General features: G+C 32.0%; 1 protein-coding gene across 2 annotated transcripts in view; it reads left to right on the top strand.

Moving 5' to 3' along the window:
• The window catches only part of LOC127714204 (coiled-coil domain-containing protein 138-like), a 48,800-nt gene that overhangs the window by 7,447 nt on the left and 21,254 nt on the right, over positions 1–20,099 (top strand). For both annotated transcript variants that reach the window (XM_052220228.1, XM_052220229.1), the window contains exons 4-5: positions 3,839–3,915; positions 5,736–5,867. In XM_052220228.1, the coding sequence (XP_052076188.1) occupies positions 3,839–3,915; positions 5,736–5,867 (209 nt within the window). The remainder of the gene's footprint in view (positions 1–3,838; positions 3,916–5,735; positions 5,868–20,099) is intronic.

The following is a 20,099-nucleotide window of genomic DNA, read 5'->3' as shown; positions in this document are numbered from 1 at the left end:
CTTATGTTACGAGGTTTCTGTCTGTCAAATGTCCATTGTCCTTGACCTCATTTTCATGGTTCAGTGACTACTTGAAAAAAATGTCAACATTTTTTGTAATGTTAATTTCTTTCTTATTATGAGTAATAGGATAACTATATTTAGTATGTGCATACCTTGCAAGGTCCTCATGCCCGTCAGACAATTTTCATTTGACCTCGACCTCATTTCATGGATCAGTGAACAAGGTTAAGTTTTCGTGGTCAAGTCCATATATCAGATACTATAAGCAGTAGGTCTACTATATTTGGTATATGGAATGATTGTAAGGTGTACATGTCCAACTGGTAGGTGTCATCTGACCTTGACCTCATTTTCATGGTTCAGTGGTCAAAGTTAAGTTTTTGAGTTTTGGTCTTTTTTTCTAATACTGTATGCAAAAGGTCAACTATAAATGGTGTATGGAAATATTTTATGATGTACATGTCAGTCTCACAGGTTTTATTTGACCTTGACCTCATTTTCACGGTTCATTTCTCAATGTTAAGTTTTGTGTTTTGGTCTGTTTTTCTTCAACTATAAGCAATAGATCAACTATATTTGATGTATGGAAGGATTGTAAGGTGTATATGTCTGTCTGTCAGGTATCATCTGACCTTGACCTCATTTTCATGGTTCATTGGTCAATGTTAAGTTTTCATGGTTAAGTTTGTTTCTTAGATACTAATAAGCAATAGGTCAACTATATTTAATGCCTAAATTGATTGTAAGGTGTACATGTCTGTCTGGCATGGTTCATCTGACCTTGACCTCATTTTCATGGTTCATTGGTCAATGTTAAGTTTTCTTGTTTAAAACTGTTTCTTAGAAACAATAAGCAATAGGTCAACCATGTTTTGTTTATTGAATGATTGTAAGGTGTACATGTATTTCTCGTTTGGTTTATCCGACCTTGACCTCATTTTCTTGGATCATGTTAAGTTTATGTGTTACTTGTAGTAAAGCTTTGTATTTAGGACTATCAACATAAAATCAATGGTTAGTAAAGAAGGCAAGACATTTCAGCGTGTGCACTCTTGTTGTTATAGCATTTGAAATCCTGGCCTGTAAAGTAAGAAAAGATTCTAACATTAAAGGTTTTCAAATTAAACTTAATGATAAAACGCATAGTCTATAAATTTCCCAATTGGCTGATGACACAACTCTCTTTCTCAATTCTAAAAATGAAATTAGCCTAGCATTGAACCTAATAGAAATATTCGGAACACTTTCTGGTTTAAAACTAAATAAATCTAAAACAGAAGGTATATGGTTAGGTAGACTCAAACATTGTAAAGAAAAATTTGAGAATATACACTGGAGCAAAGAACCAATAAAACTTAAGGTATAAACAAGAAGATGTGGTATGATTGCCAATGAGACAACTCTCCACAAGAGACCAAATGACACAGAAATTAACAACTATAGGTCACCGTACGGCCTTCAAAAATGAGCAAAGCCCATACCGCACAGTCAGCTATAAAAGGCCCCGAAATGACAATGTAAAACAATTCAAACGAGAAAACTAATGGCCTAATTTATGTACAGAAAATGAACGAAAAACAAATACTACTTTGGGTTAGATAAAGACAAATGTGACAAATTAAATATTGAAAAAATAATGAAGCAGTCAAAAAAATTAATATTCAATTGGGAAAGAAGAAATTTAACAATGATAGGTCGAATAACAGATGTTAAGTCACTTATCTTACCCAATCTTACTTTTTTAGCATCGGTTGTTTCCATACACCAAATCTACATAAAAGACTTCAAAAAACTTATATACAATTTTATTTGGAACAATAAACAAGAAAAAGTTAAACGTTCAACTCTTAGCAAATATCACACAAATGGGGGTCTGAAAATGACAGACATTGATAATTTCTTAAATGCATTACAAATTTCATGGGTTAAACGATTAACTACAAAGGAATTTGCTAATTGGAAAGTCATTCCAACATATTATTTTAACAAATTTGGTTAAAACTTCCTTATATTTCATATGATGCCAGACAACATAAACTCAATACCCAATTTAAGTAACACAATACCCTCATTTTACTTGAACATATTAAAGAGCTGGTACAAAGCAAATAATACACCAACGTGTATCACACCAATCACACACTTTAAAAATATTAGGCAGCAAATGTTGTGGGGTAACAAAAAATATAAAATTTAAAGGAAAATGTTTAGTTTATCTGAATTGGATAAAAGATGGTATTATTTACATCAATGATATTATTGATTATAAAGGGCATATTTTACAAAAAGTTACATTTATATTGGAGAAATTAACCTCTAAACCTAATTTGATCTCAGAACTTTCAAAATTGAAAAATTCAATTCCAAAGCAATGGCTAAATACATTAAAATCTGATATATCCATGAAAACTTCTGTAAAAACAAATTCAAAATTGTCCTTGACTGTTAACAGAACAACTAAACTAATTGAAATATGTTATCTAAAGAAATATACAACCATTTAAATATCAAGAATGATGAGAGACCTATAGGATTCTTTAAATGGAAAAACATCTTCAAATTAGAAAAAATCACTCCAATAAGTAACATGCTACAATTTACTTTTTCTTATTTAATAAATAACAAATATAAAATGTTAAGATGGAAATTGCTCCATTACATCCTCCCATGTAAACATTTACTACAACAATGGAACATACAAGATACAAGTATGTGTGTCCTGTGTAATTTGACTGAAGACTATGAACACTTTTTTCTTAAATGTCAATACTTTCATGAATTTCGGAACAAAGTTTATGTGCTTGTAAGCAAAACAAAGATAGGGTCACATATATTTAATATAAAAACTTTAGTTTTGGGCTATAAAGTACATGATCCTATGTATCATGATATTAATCTTTTCTTAACTGTCTTAATCTATTCAATTCATAAAAGTACTCATATATTAAATTATAAACAAAAAGGTATAGATGCTTATGCAGTTTTCAGAAATGAATTTTTGAGCACATACGAAATTAACAAATTCATTAATGCTAAAAACAGCAAATTTTTAAATGATATAAAAAGATACATATGATCATAATTAAATAGCTAGATATCTACTATTTTCAGATATACGAAAACTTTTGTAAAATCTCATCATGTATGCATTAAATAGATCTGAACACGTGGTAATAAATTAAAACTGCATGCTTACTGAAAACGAAAGTACAGTAGTTGTCTCCAAACTCATATGCTCATAATTTATCACATGACGGCTCAATCAGAATGTTGAAACTAACTTACGACTCCAAGACTTACCACTTCCAATATTTAATTAAAGTTTAAGTTGTTTGCGAGAACACTCAATAAGACGCATGAATTCATCAGTACAACTGATTAACGGTTCTTTACAAAAGGTTAAGGTCAATGATCATAAAGTTCTAATACTTAGAAACAAAACCAGACAAAACTGTACATTTTTCGTAATCATGTGATCATATATTTTCCAAAAATGTTTGTATTAACTATTTATAAATATGAATTCACTGGGTAATTTCCCTGGTTATTCAGTGACTAATTCACAGGGATACTCGTCCAACTGCTGTTGGTCGAGTAACTTGTCATTACAGCAAAGAAAAGTGCAATAAAGATATTTTTAGATGAAAAAAAAAAAAAAATGGGAGATCTATATTGTAACTGATGCGATGGCAAATATTGCGTGAAGGAAAATCTGCACTTTTAAAATTATGAATGCAAGTTTGTATTAATCCGAAACTGATTTTGTTGCATTTTTGCTTTAATAAAAAGATTGCAATAATTTCTGAATTTACAGTATACAGTATTTTTTTTCTAGATGAGTTCAATAAATCTAAAGAAGAAAACATCAAAGATATATATAAAGAACTGCAAGTTATCAGTGATAAGTTAAAGGTAGTATTACATTTATGTATATTCATTTATTTGAACCTACTGTTCACACATTAAGATGTTTGCTGGTGCTGAAGTATTCACTGTGTAATTTCTGGTCTTTGGAAGATAGAACATTCTGAATTAAAATCGTGTTATACACTATCTCATTTCATAATCACCATCATTCAGTAAATTTCATATTGTATAGGATGTTAATTCATCTATGGAAATGAAAAAGCAGTTATTACATTCAGAGATTTTAATATTGCAAGAGTAACCATTATTTTAGCTATGTTACTTTCAAAGGGTATTAACTCAGTAATATCTAATCAACTTCACCCGTACGAAATTATAAAGCGTATTACGCCTGGAAATCTGGCGTAAACCAGACGTAAGTGGTAGTTACGTGTCCTGATCCAGGCGTAATGGAGCAGGAAACGTAAATTTGTAGCATTTACAGGCGTAGAAAAAAGTGGTAAACCTGGTGTAAATTGAAATAAGCCAGGCGTAAATTTTTCTACGGGCGTAAAACTGTTGGAAGGGCGTCAATCATAATACCCATAATGCTTTGTTTAAAGGATCATGGGAAATTTTTTCAAAATTTGGCTCTCTGGTATTAGCTTGCAAGAGTTGGACATATGGCAGCTTGATATATTCAGGGGAAATTAGCTAAGTTTGAGTGCTTTTTGAAAGAATTTGAAATTGGAATTATGGAATTTAATTGAACGAAAATTGTGAAATGAAAGGAAAGTAGTATACATGGCCATGGTAAATAATATAATTATGTGAGTAACTAAGTTATTAATTTTTGATTTTTTACCATTAATTTCAAATTCTGGAAACCCTCATCCTTGGATAATAACATTTAAATCTTTCACAAGTTGAATTACAGTATTATCATTAATTTTTTTAGTAATTAAATGACATTAATTTTCAAAGCAACTAAGTCAAAATGCTAGTTTTATTTCAAGAAATTTTAATTGTCATAATTCTTATTTAAACTTAAACTTAATTGATCCAGTGTCTGTCTAATATGTATTTATTTATAAAGCTTCTTCAATCATGGTTAATATTTCAAGTTTTATGTCAAACAGTGAGAACTTTAAACAACAGTACAAGTTTGTATCAAATACACAAAGTACATAGCTAGGGTAATACACTGATTTAAATTAAGTGTAGTATTATGTAAGGACATTTTGCATGACCAGGCGTACTCATTTGCATATTACGCCTGGTTTTCTGTCAACCATGCAGGCATACTCATTTAAATATTACGCCTAATTTTACGCCTAGTTTCCGCCTCAGTTACGCCTGGTTTCCGCCTGGTTGACGCCTGTACATGCATTCCTTAAACACTGCAATGACGCCAGGATAAAGTATGATTTCTACGCCTGGTTTCCGTGTCATTTCCAGGCGTCACATTTCGTACAGGATTAATATCGATATAAGCATATATACATGAAAGAAAAATAAAAGGAATTTAAAAAAATATATAGGACCATATAACAGACCAAACAGACCACAAATGCCTGACTCCACCAAAAGTATCAAACAAAGACAAAAAAATATAGTTCAGGAAATCTGATAGTACAGACACAAAAAGTGTTAGAGTTTAAACAATAGTTATGTGTGCACTACTGTAATCTGCCATATACAATCTGTATTGAAATATAATCAACACACCTTTTTTCACCATGGGAATTCATGAAAAAAACCTTTTGTCACTTGTTGAAAACTTCTGGTGAAACTCCAGTAATTTCATGATGTGTGTGATCATTTGGTATTAAATATTTTCTAATCTAAGATTTAATATATTTGATATTCTGTGTAAACCTTTCAAGATGGAAAACAAGAAGATACATGAAAGAGAAGAAAAAGTGAAAGAAAGAGAAAGAATTGTGGCCATATCATCAGCCAATGTTAAAACCATCACTGAACATGAAGTCAGGGAGAAACTGAAAGTGATGGAACAGGTATTTAGATTTGTCATACTTCCCTGCACCTGCATGACATATATCACCCTGCTGAGTCGCTAAATAATTTCAAGGCTTTTATACACGAGGCAAACTTATCAGCCATGTTGCAAATTGTGAGGAGAAATGATAAACAACATCGCTGTAGGAAATCAAAACTAAGAAAGCTAGCTTTCTTTAGGACAACTACAAAGCAAAACTGTCTATATGTGCCTGTCCAAATTCAGAAGCCTTTGATTCAATGGTTGTCTTTTGATGCTGTATATTTTATTTCTTTTTTTTAAAGTTGTTTTGTGTATAAATCAGGCTGTTGGTTTTCTTGTATGAATTGTTTTACATTTTGTCATGTCAGAGGCTTTTATAGCTTACTATGCAGTATGGGTTTTAATATTAAACTATGAGCCTAGGCTTTTACTAAAATGTATGTTGGTAACTGATGTATTTAACTAAGATGCATATGTGTGTAAAATATCTTTTTGGGTAAGATCTTGGCTGATAGCTATTTTGATCAAAAACTTCATTTAAATCGACCAATTAAGATAAACAATGTTGATTTCAACATGGTTATGATGTCATAGCGCCACCTCAAGTGCCCTTTCTGTACTTAAGTTTACAAGTTATATCAGCCTGTTTTTTTGCCCCCACCGCAGCAGAGGGGGCATTATGTGTTACCCTTTTTTACTGTTCTTGAGTTATGCCCCTTTATCATGTTTATAAATGGAAAAATTGCTGAATTTTCGTTTCCGTTCTCTAGCTTTAGTTTGCCTCAACCAAATGTCTTAAACTTATACACAATGCTTATTACCATAAAACACCGATCAAATTTGAATTTGGGTGGCATCACTTTTACTGTTCTGTAGTTATGTCCCTTTATAACGTTGTATGCAAGCGAGAGTATCATCTGTGTCCCATGGACGCATTCTCCATTTATTTTAATTTTGAAAGTCTTCATTTAATTTACTATTTTTATAATGGCTCTTATCATATACTTATAGAAAATAATGGTATAATTGTACCCCTTGATAAAACTGTAATTTGTACATAAATCTGAAGAATTGTCTTAGCCGTGTGATATGACTTTTGTTATCAACTGCTTCTGGTTTATATCAACTACTTCCGGTTATTATCATATGCCTCTCTGTAACGTAATCGCATGGCATTTCGACTTCACTCTGCAAATTCCGGAAAATACACCTCATGGTACGTTTTTAGTGAAAAACTTAACAAAGTAGGATAAAAAAAAAATCAAATATTAGGAAACAGGAAAATATATTATTAAAAAATGCAACAAATAATACAATACATGCATTTTTCAAAGTTTTAAAAATAGTTCTTGTCTGTATATCTTCTGCTGAAGTATATGATAAAAAGAACATAACATGTCATTTTTCATATCAGACTCCTTATCAGCCCATGGTCAAAATCATCCCTCGAGCCTGTCGGCTCTCGGCTGATATCATGACCTATATGAAAAATGACATGTTATAATCGATATTTATCATATACCTTTTTGATTTTTAACGTGGGTTTTAGCTAGCATTTAAAAATTATTTTCAATTTAGTTTTCAAGATTGCTGAACTATTGTTACTCATGAGCAAACAAGACCAAAGTTTATTTCCCCTTTATTTTTTCATTTGTTCAAGTGTAAAAAGTGTGAATGGGTAGGACAACAAAGGCACTGTTGCCTTTAACACTACCAATAATGAGATGTAAGACAGTAATGGTGCTATAGCCAACAATGTCACCAATAATGTGATGTCAAAATGCAATCCCAGATCTTTGAATTACTGGTTAAATGCATGAGATTATTAAATTCTCATGTGGGTTAAATTACAAATATCCTCCTCTGAAATTATTGGCCCAATTGAAACCGATCTTGGTCAGTGTTCCAGCTAGGATTTCAAAAGGGCAGGGTAGCAATCCTGAAAAAGGGCATTTAATGCGTGACATGATAATATGAAAAGGGCATGTTTTAATAAAGATATTAATCAAACATTGTGTTTATTCATTGAATCACTGGTTATATATATACAAGAACAACATCATAAGCCATATAAAACTCTATCTCTCTACTTTTTAGGCTGAAAAACTTGTCAAACACCTTGTCACACAAGTTTTCAAAGCATGCATTGCTTGACACAGTTAAGCTTTATATGCAGTGTGTTTTGAAAGGTGTCCTGGTTCATTCTGTTTCTATGGTCACACTTTACAAGTTTTACCTTGGGAAGACCCTTTCTACCTCTGATGTGCTTAAAGGCAATACAGCACAAAACAGCTGTGCTCAGTAAATGCACAATGTTAGGAATTAGTGAACAGTGAAAATTTGTATTAAAAATAAAGAATACAGAAAAGATGACCAAGGCACCCTATCAACCCTGCTACTAAGACCCTCTTTAACTTTTCCCGTAACGCAAAAGACCTTAACATATAAATTCTAAGGCCAGAAGTATGTAGACATATTTTAGAATATCTTTAGTAAGTAACTCAATGCTAGGAAAAAATTAGGTTGAGTTATCTTTCTTTATTCGAGTGTACTCCTTCTTTGGAGGATTATAAACAGTACGTAGAAAATGGTAAATACGATCAACAATGGCGGTCGATTTTGTTATTTTCGTATAAAAAATGAGGGCAGTCAAAGACAAATACGTCTGAATTGCTATTTTTTTACGGAAAACAAGTAAAACGATGTTTTTAGCAAGTTGATTATGGTTTTCGACTTTCCTGTCAATTATGTTTTCTCCATGAAACTACGGTAAACATTGCAAATATTGTGCCGAAGTTGTCGTATGAACATTTCTTCAAAGACAAATGCCGACTGACCGATTCTCTTTGAATGAATTAATGTTGATGATCATTAATGACCCATCCGATTAACGGATTAGCTGTAACAACAAATTATGACACCTGTTGTAACCGTTGATTAGTTTGGGGTTGTAAACAAAGTCATAAACTTGTCGCCAGCTAAAATTTCGTAATTGGCGGTTCACAACGAACAAAAAAATATGCAATCAATCTTCAAAAAGGCAGGGCGCCCTGGAAACTGTAAAAAGGGCACAGGGCGGCACTCGGGAAAGGGCGGGCGGACCGCCCTGTGAAAACGGCCTAGCTGGAACACTGTTGGTCATAATCATCATAATATAAGTAAAACAGGCAAGACATTTCAGCGTGTGCACTCTTGTTTTCATTTATAATGAAAACTGTTAATAGAAGGTAAAGAGAAACTGTGAACAGCAAAAACAAACAGATTAATTGAGAAGACTTTCTAAGTTGAAAAACTTGTGTCTGATCCTTTTGCTATTGTTTTGGACAATACAATATGTTTATACTTAAACTACAATCAGCAAAACAAGATCTACAAATAGGTCAACACAGTTTCTAATTGTCAGTTGACACCTTATTGGAGTAATTGCCCTTCAATGACAATTTATACCTTTTTTAAAATTTCGGGCAAAAATTATAATAGGTAGAGAAAAACTGTTGACAGCTTAACCCTTGTCACACATTTAAGTGCCTGTCCCAAGTCAGAAACCTTATTGTTGGTTGTCTTTAGTTATATCATCTGAATGTTTTTGTCCTTTGTGAAAAAATGGTGTTGGTGGCAGATCTTTCAAAGTCACTGTCAAGTGGCTGTTAATGTTTTTCATTACTTGTTCAAGCCTGTTTTTTTTAATTTGACAGGTTGTTTGGATTCGAGTGACGAGTGCACCTGCCACATGTGGGGTTCGAACTCAGTACCTCAGTGTTGACAGGCTAGTGATACAGTAGTTTGACTACTTAGACCACTCAGCCACTGAGCTCCCTTGAAATGACTACTTTGCCACCATGAACATTTGGAAATCATACAATCTGACTGAGGTGTAGTGTATAATCTATATTTTAGACTGAAAGTTTTGTAATAAATAGATAAATACAGCTTTAGTTTATAGTACTTTTATTCTTAATATTTCTTTTAGAAGTATGGCAGTTGCAGTTTTGTACTGCTATATGAACTCTAATACATGAATCTTTGCTTTGTAATGACGATACTGCTCTCTGTCTCCCCCTAAATACAACTTTCCGTCTTTGTCAATTGCTACACTTCTTACATCTTTTATTTCATAGCTCAGTTCAGTTTTATACAATTCAGAGTATCCAATAGCATTACCATTTTGTGATATTATGTGGAAAGCAGGCCTTCTGTAATCATCTACAAATTCATAAATTAAAATACATCCAGTGGAATGAATTATAGCTATATCTTGAGGACAAAAAAATATATTTGAATCAATTTTCTGATGCTTAGTACCATTATATGTCCATTTTAATTCCCCCTCTTGATCTATTCCCACAACCCTCCCTTTCATTTCTAAACTTGTTATGTCATGATATTGTCCTTTATCTCTATAATATGATTTCTCAAAAATGTCTATGAAGCAGATTGTATTGTCTTGGTCAGTCACTATTCTGGTAGGACATACAAACCATTCTCTCCAATATCTATCCTTTCCAGATTCGTGTATTCTTTTTACAATTCCTTCCAAATTTAGAACCACAATTTTTCCTGCTTTTGTTTTTATGTCTTTACCAGGAAATCCTTCACTTATTCCAACAATAATTTCATTGTTTTTGCTAACATGGATACCAAATGTTTTCAGTGGGGAAAATGAATGAAATGAAGCATAATCAATGATTTCTTTTCCCTTCAACAGTTTTAGCTCACATTCTTGAATTGAAAGCAGAATGTCCCCATTTGGCATAATTTCCATATCGAAAACTTTTGTTTTTGATAGTTCCTGTTCAACAAATATTTCAAATCCTTCAAACTTATTGTCACTAAAGAGATTGGGCTTAATGTCCATATCTGCATCTTCTGTTTCCAAAAATTCCTGTTCATCTTTTATTTCAGAATTTTTAAATTGATTGTCACAAATGGTATTAGGAAAAATGTCCATATCCCCAAGTTTTGTCTCCAACAATTCCTGTTCATCTTTTATTTCAGATTTTTCAAACGAAATTTTCTGGAGAATTTCTTCTTTATAGCTGGCTATCATTACTTTACAATTACCCACTGGTAAAAGTTTTGAAATACCTTTCAGTTTTGTTTCAAATGAAGTAATATGCTTAAAATCAGGACCTTTAAGTAAATTGCCCCTCAATTTTTTTTCAATTGCATTTCCAAAAAAACTCCTTCTTTCAAATTGAACTGTTATAAAACAAGTTTGCTTAAGTCTTTGATGATAAACAGAATCATTAACTTGATAAAACAGATTTTTATTATATTTTTTTGTGAGCATTTTCAATGGTGTAAGAGCTTGCGATAATTCCTCTTCCTTTAGAAGCTTACTTTTTACGCTATCAACTACTTTAATTTCCTCTTTCACCTTTTTTTCAAAGTAGTTCAACTCTGATTTCATTCTTTTTTCAAGGGATGTAACATAATCTTTCGTTTTAGTAATTGACTCTTTTTCTGTATTCAAAATATTCTCCTTAGTCCTGTTGTATTTTTCTTTTGCCTTTTCAAGCATAAATTCCAGTTCATTGACAGTTTGTGTATAATGATTAATATATGATTCAATTCTGTTTTGAAAATCTTTTCTTTCTGTGATTTTCTCATTAAGCATGTCTTCAATTGATGTCAGTTCATGGTTTCTGTGTGAGTCTGTTGAAACACATATTTTGCAGATTGGGTTATGACAGTCTCTGCAAAATATATCACAGTTTTGTTCCTTATGTAAGCTACAAGTTATGTTCTCAACTTCAGCTTTACGAATTAGCTCAGTGATATTTTCAGTGCTGCAATGTTCAATGTTAATTTTAGTATGTCCTGCCAAAATTTTATTTTTTCCATGGAATTTTAAATCACAGTTGGCACAGAAGAACAAATCACACTCTGAACACATCCATTTTAAATCTGAAGAAATATCACAAATTTGACAATGAATTGGGGTACAAATTTTCTCAGATGTAGAGGAGGCCATTTCAAATATTATGATGAAATTCTTAATTACATATAGATTTATAGTTCAGTATAAATATACAGAAATGTGGGAAAGTCTCAAAACCAAAGAAATAAAGGAAATTTTAAAAGTTTTCTTTGAGCTTAAGGCCCCAATAACTGTCATAAAACACTAATGAAGTAAACAAATAATTAAAATGTCTTTAATTTTTCCTTTTTCATTCTTAAAAATCATACTTCGTAAGAAAAATAAAGTTAGGTACATAAATATTGAAGGCATATCTTTGAAACAGTCCTTCTATAATTTTACATTAGAATGATCAGACAGGTCCAAAGTACAAAGATTTGGTGTGTAATCTTACCAACTATATCATGTACTATGAATAAATCTGTTATCAGTATTTATGATTGAGGTCATGAGATAAAAATACTTGTTGAACAAAGGAGATGTAGAGACATCATATACCCTTTTAAACAAAAAAAGAAAATAGTTATAGTATACAGGTGACCAAACAATATGTCAATATCTTAATCATCTGATGTTTCGAATAAATCTAATAGAAATACTCAAAAGACACTAAAAGATCTGCAATTAACATCAAACTATATAAATATATAAATCCACCCCCCCCCCCCCCCCCCCCCCCCCCCCCCCAGCAAAAAGAAAAAAAAAACGACATTAACACATGACAAATGACAAAGACTGACAAGGTTCTTTATTTTGGACAGCTTATCCATGAAAAGATCAAAATCAGCATGTGTTATAAATGTTTATGTGACAGAAGACCGACAGCTGTCTTTAGAAATAAATATCTCCTGTTAGTATGTAACAAGGACAATCCAAGGTTCCTTTTTGTTATTTATTGTGTAATGTTAGTCAAGGCATGATTTTTATATCAGTAGATTACTGACAATCAGTTTGATTTCAGTTTTCAGTTACTATGATCTGCATTTATATCGTTTAATGTTTAAAGAACACTCAGCACAGAGAAAAGAAATTTACCACCAACATGACCAAGTTCTATACCTCAAAAGGAATGTTGGGATTGACTTTCGGGTTATGACCCTTACCATTAAGGAAAAGGGGCCAAAACAGTCCTTTTGTAATATTTTGTATCAATTGATTAATTATTGATCAATTTCAATAGGGTTTTATTAAAAAGTTTATAGTTCTTAAGGTGTTTTGATATGCTGAATCTAGCCCAAACCTTGTAGGAATTAGGGGCCGAAAAGGGGACAAAAAACTAGGATTTTCCGATTTGTGGACAATAATGTGAGTATAAGTCTATGGGTTGCCATGAAATTGTATCACAAGGTTCCATAATATAAAAGGAAGGGTTGGTTGAATTTTCGGGTTATGACCCTAACCTTTTAGGAAAAAGGGACCAAAAAAACAATACTTATGTAATACTTTGTTTAAATTGATTATTTCCTGACCAATTTCAATGGGGGTTAATTAAAAGTCTTGAGTTCTAATAAAAGAGGGGCGAAAGATACCAAAGGGACAGTCAAACTCATAAATTTGAAAATAAACTGACAACGCCATGGCTAAAAAAAGAAAAAGACAAACAGACAAATAATAGTACACAAGACACAACATAGAAAACTAAAGACTAAGAAACACAAACCCAACCAAAAACTGGGGGTGATCTCAGGTGCTCCAGAAGGGTGAGCAGATCCTGCTCCACATGTGGCACCCGTTGTGTTGTTCATATTATTACAAATCCAGTAAAAATTCTAATTCGGTAGTTCAAATTCGTGAAAAGGGAAGGGGATTGTAGTAACGACATAAGGAACATATCCAATATCATCTGTGAAACGGTTATTCCATAACGATCAACCAACTCATGATGGCGTCCGTAAAATTTACGAAGGGATGATTTCAACTTGGTTTAATAGTTTTCTTGTGAGCAGCAACCCTCTATCAAGGAAATCATGATAGGAAATACAAGCCCGGGAATATCGTATCAATTGGGAGATATATACTCCGTATGCAGGCGCTGCTGGAATGTTGCTACATAGAAATGGGAAGTTCACAATTGGGAAGCTGAAATCATCTCTTTTGTCGAAAAGATTTGTTTTCAACCGACCCTCATTGTCAATTTCTAGATGTAAGACAAGATATGAGGCAGACTTAACTGTATCAGTTGTATCCTTTATCTCTAGTTCAATGGGATAGATTCGTTCAACAATAGTCACCAAAATTTTGAATTATTTAGTGAGAGAACATCATCTATATAGAGGAAAGTAAAGTTAAAGGATATTGCTAACTTCTTATCTTTCTTCCTAAGAAGTTCCTGTATGAAGTCAGCCTCATAATAATAAAGAAACAAGTCGGCAAGAAGAGGGGCACAATATGTTCCCATTGGAATTCTGACAGTCTGTTGAAAAACACGTCCCCCAAACGTAACAAATATGTTGTCAATCAAGAAATCAAGCATCTTGATAATGTCAGTTTCAGAGAATTTTTTGTTTGAATCAGAGTGATAAGGTTGTTTTAATATGCTGAATCTAACCCTGTATTTGGATTTTGAGCCCTATTTTTGAATTGGTCCATATTAAAGTCTATAGGGTCCAAAATTTAACTTTGTTTGATTTCATCAAAATATTTATTATTGGTGTTCTTTGATATGCATAATCTAACCATGTATTTAGATTTTTTTTATTTTTGGGACCTGTCTGTTAATTGGTTCACATTAAAACTGTCCAAAATTAAACTTTTTTTGATGTAAAAAAAACTTAATTCTTGGGGTTCTAGGATATGCTGAATCTGACCTTGTATTTAGATTTTTCAAATTGGTTTACATAGATATCCAAATGGTCCATAATTAGACATTGTTTGATTTTAATAAACAAGTAATTCAAAGGGTTCTTTAATACGCTGAATCTAAGCGTGCAGCTAGATTATTGATTTTGGTTCCAGTTTTTAAGGTGGTCCAAATTGGGATCCAAAATTAAACTTTGTTTGACTTCAGCAAAATAGAATAAATGGAGTTCTTTGATATGCTGAATCTAACTTTGTATTTAGATTTTTGATTTTTCGAGCCTTCTATCAAATAGACTATTTTCATATTACCGACTTTTGACTCCGGATTATATAATTTGTCGACTGGTTACCTTGGACATCATGGTACCAAGTCAGGTAAGAGCAAGCTAAAGAAGTAAAACCAAGCTTTCAATCGGTACAATTTTGGGGGAAAATTACCTGCTTAACATATTTTTTTCACTACAAAATCATCGGAAAACAGTAAACTTTCCCCTCAAATTACACCGATTATATGTTTGATTTTACTTATTTTGGTTGCTCTTACTTGACCGAGTACCATGATGTCCAAGGTAACCGTTCGACCAAAATATATAATCCGGAGTCAAAAGTCGGTAATATGAAAATAGTCTATTTGATAGAAGGCTCGAAAAATCAAAAATCTAACCCCCACCCCCCTTTTTTTGAAGACTTGTAAACAGTCAAGATCCCCACCCCGAAACCATATATATTCTTGTATGGGACAATAAAACAAATCAAATGAAATATAAGGCGAGTCCCCTGGGGTCTCCCCCACCCCCCTCCTGTTTGAGAACTTGTAAACGGTCGAGATCCCCACCCCTAAACCATATATAATCATGTATGGGACAATAACACAAATCAAATGAAATACAGGGGAAGTCCAGGGGGTCACCCCCAACCCCCTTCTTTTTGAAAACTTGTAAACGGTCAAGATCCCCACCCCGAAACCATATATATTCTTGTATGGGACAATAAAACAAATCAAATGAAATAAAAGGCGAGTCCCCTGGGGTCACCCCCACCCCCTCTTGTTTGAGAACTTGTAAACAGTCGAGATCCCCTCCCCTAAACCATATATATTCTTGTATCGGACAATAAAATAAATCAAATGAAATATAGGGGAAGTCCATGGGGATAACCTCCACCCCCCTTCTTTTTTATAACTTGTAAACGGTCGAGATCCCCACCCCTAAACCATATATATTCTTGAATGGGACAATAAAACAAATCAAATGAAATTGAGGGGAAGTCCCCTGGGGTCACCACCACCCCCCTTCTGTTTAAGAACTTGGAAATGGTCAAGCTTCTCATTATTAATAAGATAATACATTTTGTACCACATTGAGGTCCAAAGGGTCCTAAATTAAACTTTTGTTTAATATCATAATTCTTTGGTTCTTTGATATGCTGATTCTAACAATGTATGAGTGTTAAATCATATCTAATTTTAGAGAACTTAGTCATCACTGGTTGTTGTTATTATATTTTTGATTATAATTTAAAAAATTGCGTCATATCTTATTTTAGAAAACTATTTATCCAGTTTTAGTTATTTCCCTTTGCACAGAAAATATTATGAATAAAATTAACCTGTGTTTCATTTCAACATAAATTAAATATATATAGGGTTCTTTCAAATGCTGAATCTAAACCTGTATTTAAATATTAGATTTTTGGGTCCAGTTTTCAAGTTGGTCCAAATCAGGGACTCAAAATTAAACTTTGTTTGATTCATCAAAAATTTAATTTATGGGGTTCTTTGAAATGCTGAATCTAACCATGTATTGAGAGATTTTGGATTGTGGGCTCCTTTATCAAATTGGTCCACATTGAGGTCCAAAGGGTCCTAAATTAAACTTTTGTCTGATTTCATCAAAAATTGAATTCTTGTGGTTCTTTGATATGCTGATTCTAATATGTACTTAGATTTTGGATATTGGACCATAATAGGTATTTAAATGTCCAATTTCAAATATTTCAGTTCTTTGACCACATTAATTTTGTGTCACAAACCTATGCTGTGTCAAATATTCAATCACAATCCAATTTCAGAGCTGTTTTAAGCTTAAATGTAGTGTCCATACTTGCTCAACCGTTCAGGGTTCCACCTCTGCAGGAAAATCCGGTTTGCTGTCACTCTGACAGCCTCTTGTGTTGAAAATGTAAGCAATACAATAGTTTTCAAATCTTTATTTATTGGTTAATTTTCTGGTCTACATGTCTATATTAGCCCACAAATTTGTCTTTTCATTAGAAATTTACATATAATGATACATTTCTGCTCTTTGTTCAAGGCTTCACTTTAACTTTCAGATGTGGAACAGCAATATAAATACTTTTCCTTGAATTTGATCTTTCATGTGAATGTAGGGATTTTTTGGTCAATTTTATAACTTTTGTAAATTTTATTTAATTAGGTGTTCATTCATACAGATTTTACTAGCACAAACTATTTCTCAGACATCTGGCTCTTTTTCCCATGAAATATAAAATCTAATCCTACTAAAACACTTATTGACTTTCTAACCAATTACCGGTACATTTGATATCAACACTTCTTGGTTAAATATTAGGCTTTTGGAACTATTAAAGGGGCACTAGCTACGAGATATGAAAAAATAAGAATATAATTTTCTTTTGTTTCAATCATTAATATAAGTGAAATGATGAAATAATAATTCGTTTTTAGCAACCAATTTGGTTCAATTTTGTCAAAATAATCAGAGAAACATTGCTGATGAATTATTCACTTACAAGTGAATAATTCTACCTCATTGAATCTGTATTCATGTGATCTTCAATTTAACCCAATAGCTAAAGATTGGTTACACATGTATAAATCTTGGTCAGCCGTTAAAAGGAAAAGAATGTCAACATTGAAAGTGAAACAAAGATAATCCATTTTGTTGACTGAATCAATCCACAAAAAAATCATTCTTATACAGGTAAAAACGATAATTAACTTTTTAATAAACTTGTATCATGAAATCAAACAGACCTAGAAAAGTCCAATTGCACGTGGTCACTGTTTGTTTATATTTATTTTTATGTTTTTATTGGGTGAGTTGACAATTGGCATCTCGAAAGTGAATTAGATGGCGTCTAGACTAAAAAACATAAGAAATTCTGATAAATATTATCGAGTACATGTAGAGTTAACAGACTTATCAAATTTTGAATAAACGTTTTAGTGTGTTATAAATCAAATATGAGAATTTTAGTCCAATCGGTGAACATGAATTTGACAGCTAGTGCCCCTTTAAGATACGTATCATTTTCATAGAAAATCTTAAAGGTCAACAGTTTTAATAGAAAAAAACCAACGTAATTTTATTGAGTCTTGAATAATTAAAGGCAACAGTAGTATACCAGTGTTCAAAAGTCATAAATCCATTGAGAGAAAACAAATCCGGGTTATTTATTTTTTTTGTAACCCAAAACAATTACACATGTTGCCTGAATTATTGTAATTACTATTTATGTCAAAGATGTATAGAAATAATTTATAAAAGAAATATTTTGACATTAAATTTAAGTAAATTATTTATCTGTACATGTATATTCCACTAAAACTTGATTTATTCTTAGTTTTATGTATAAAATAATGTAAAAATTCATGTAGCCCATGCATCAATTGAAATTTGAAATAACTCTTTTGATAAATTTTAGAAAACAAATTACCTATATCGGTAAGTACAAAAAAAGCTTTTCTTTTTTTTTAAAGTAACACACCTGACTGTACATTTTTTTTTTTAAAGTAACACACCTGACTGTACATTGGTAAAGTAAGCAAATAGTTTTGCTGTTAAAATTTTAATTCATAATCAAGTTGCATTACACGATTTCAAAAATATGAATTTGAGCAGATTGTCTTTTGCCTTTTTTAATTGTTTTTTCTCCTGCATATAAATTCATGTGTTTGTCAAATGCTAAGCTGCTTATTTTGGTATTTGATTCTAAACTGTCTGTTATCTTAGTTCGTAATTGTGCAATATAAATACCATCTTTGGATAGAATATCAGTGTAAGCATTAGTCAAAACACAAATACATCCAGCAGAATTCATTATTGCTATATCTTCCGGACAATACATATACCTGTCTTCACCAAAAGTCCACATCTGTTTCCCATTGTGATCTATACTCACAATTGAGCCACCATAGGTTCTGTCTTCATTTTTTCTAAATATGTTTATAAAGCATATTGTATTGTCTTGATTTGTGACTATTCTGGTAGGACATACACAGCATTCTTTAGAATGATTATTTTTTATATTTTCATATGTTCTTTTAAGACTTCCTTTGCAATTTAGAACAGCAATTTTTCCTGGTTTTGGTATTTCTTCTTTTTCTGGCAATCCAGTACTTATCCCAACCAGAATTTCGTTGTCTTTGTTTACATGGATACCAAATGCTTTCAGTGGGTAAAATGAATGAAAATTTTCTATGGTATCCTTTTCTTTGTACATTTTTAACTGGCTCTCTTGGACCGAAATGATAATATCACCATTTTGCATTTTCCCCATGTCATAAGTTCTAGTGTTAGGTATTGCTTTTAAAACTTTCATATCAATTCTATTGTCAAACTGAACTTTGATAACATCTTCATCATCTTCACCCCCAATTAAAGCTTGGTTATTGTCAAGTAATAAGATTTTTTGAATGCCTTTCATATGTGTTTGATAAGACTTTTTCAATTTACAATTTTGACCTTCAATTTGCCAAAGAAAATCTAGGAATATTCTTTTCATATCATCATGTGATGTTTTAGATGGTTTATATGAAACCTGTTTTAGAATCATTTCATAAATCGATTTCTTTGGTAAAAGCATTTTTTCAGATGAAGGGTAAAGTTTGGTTAACATGTCAGAAGCAGAACTAACTTGGCAAGCGATTTCTCTTTCTTTTTCCATGTGATCCTTTAATATTTTCATTACTTTTATCTCTTCTTTTAATGTTCCTTCTAAAGTCTTCCATTCAGAATCTACTTCCTTTAAAAGTACCTTTATATTTGATTGAAATTCTGTTATGACATCATCTCCTTTTTGAATCAATATCTGCCTTTGCTCACCGTATTGTTTGGTTCCACTGTCAAGCATGTGTTCCAGTTCATTTTGGATCTTTGAACAAAAAGGAATATTCTGTCCTACCCTGTTTCGAAAATCTTCCATTTCACAGAATTTTTCATCATACACATCACTGATTGAAGATAGCCTATGTTCTTTATGTTTATTTTCTAATACATGTATACATTTTGTGCAGACTGGTTGTTGACAATTTTGACAAAACAGAACACAAATAAGATCTGAATGTACTTCACAGTTCATATTCTTAAGTCCAGCTTTATGAATCGCTTTAGCAATGTTCTCAGTCCCACATTGTCCAATATCAATTTTATCATGTCCTGCTAGGGTCTTACTCTTTTTATGAAATTTCAATTCACATTCTGCACAAAAAAATAAATCGCATTCAATACACATCCATTTTATGTTTGAAGATTCGTCACACATTTG

Source organism: Mytilus californianus, unplaced genomic scaffold (genome assembly GCF_021869535.1).
Source record: "Mytilus californianus isolate M0D057914Y unplaced genomic scaffold, xbMytCali1.0.p SCAF_9, whole genome shotgun sequence".
NCBI lineage: Eukaryota > Metazoa > Mollusca > Bivalvia > Mytilida > Mytilidae > Mytilus > Mytilus californianus.
Note: the sequence above shows the minus strand (reverse complement) of the source record. Positions and strands in the feature narration are given on the sequence as shown.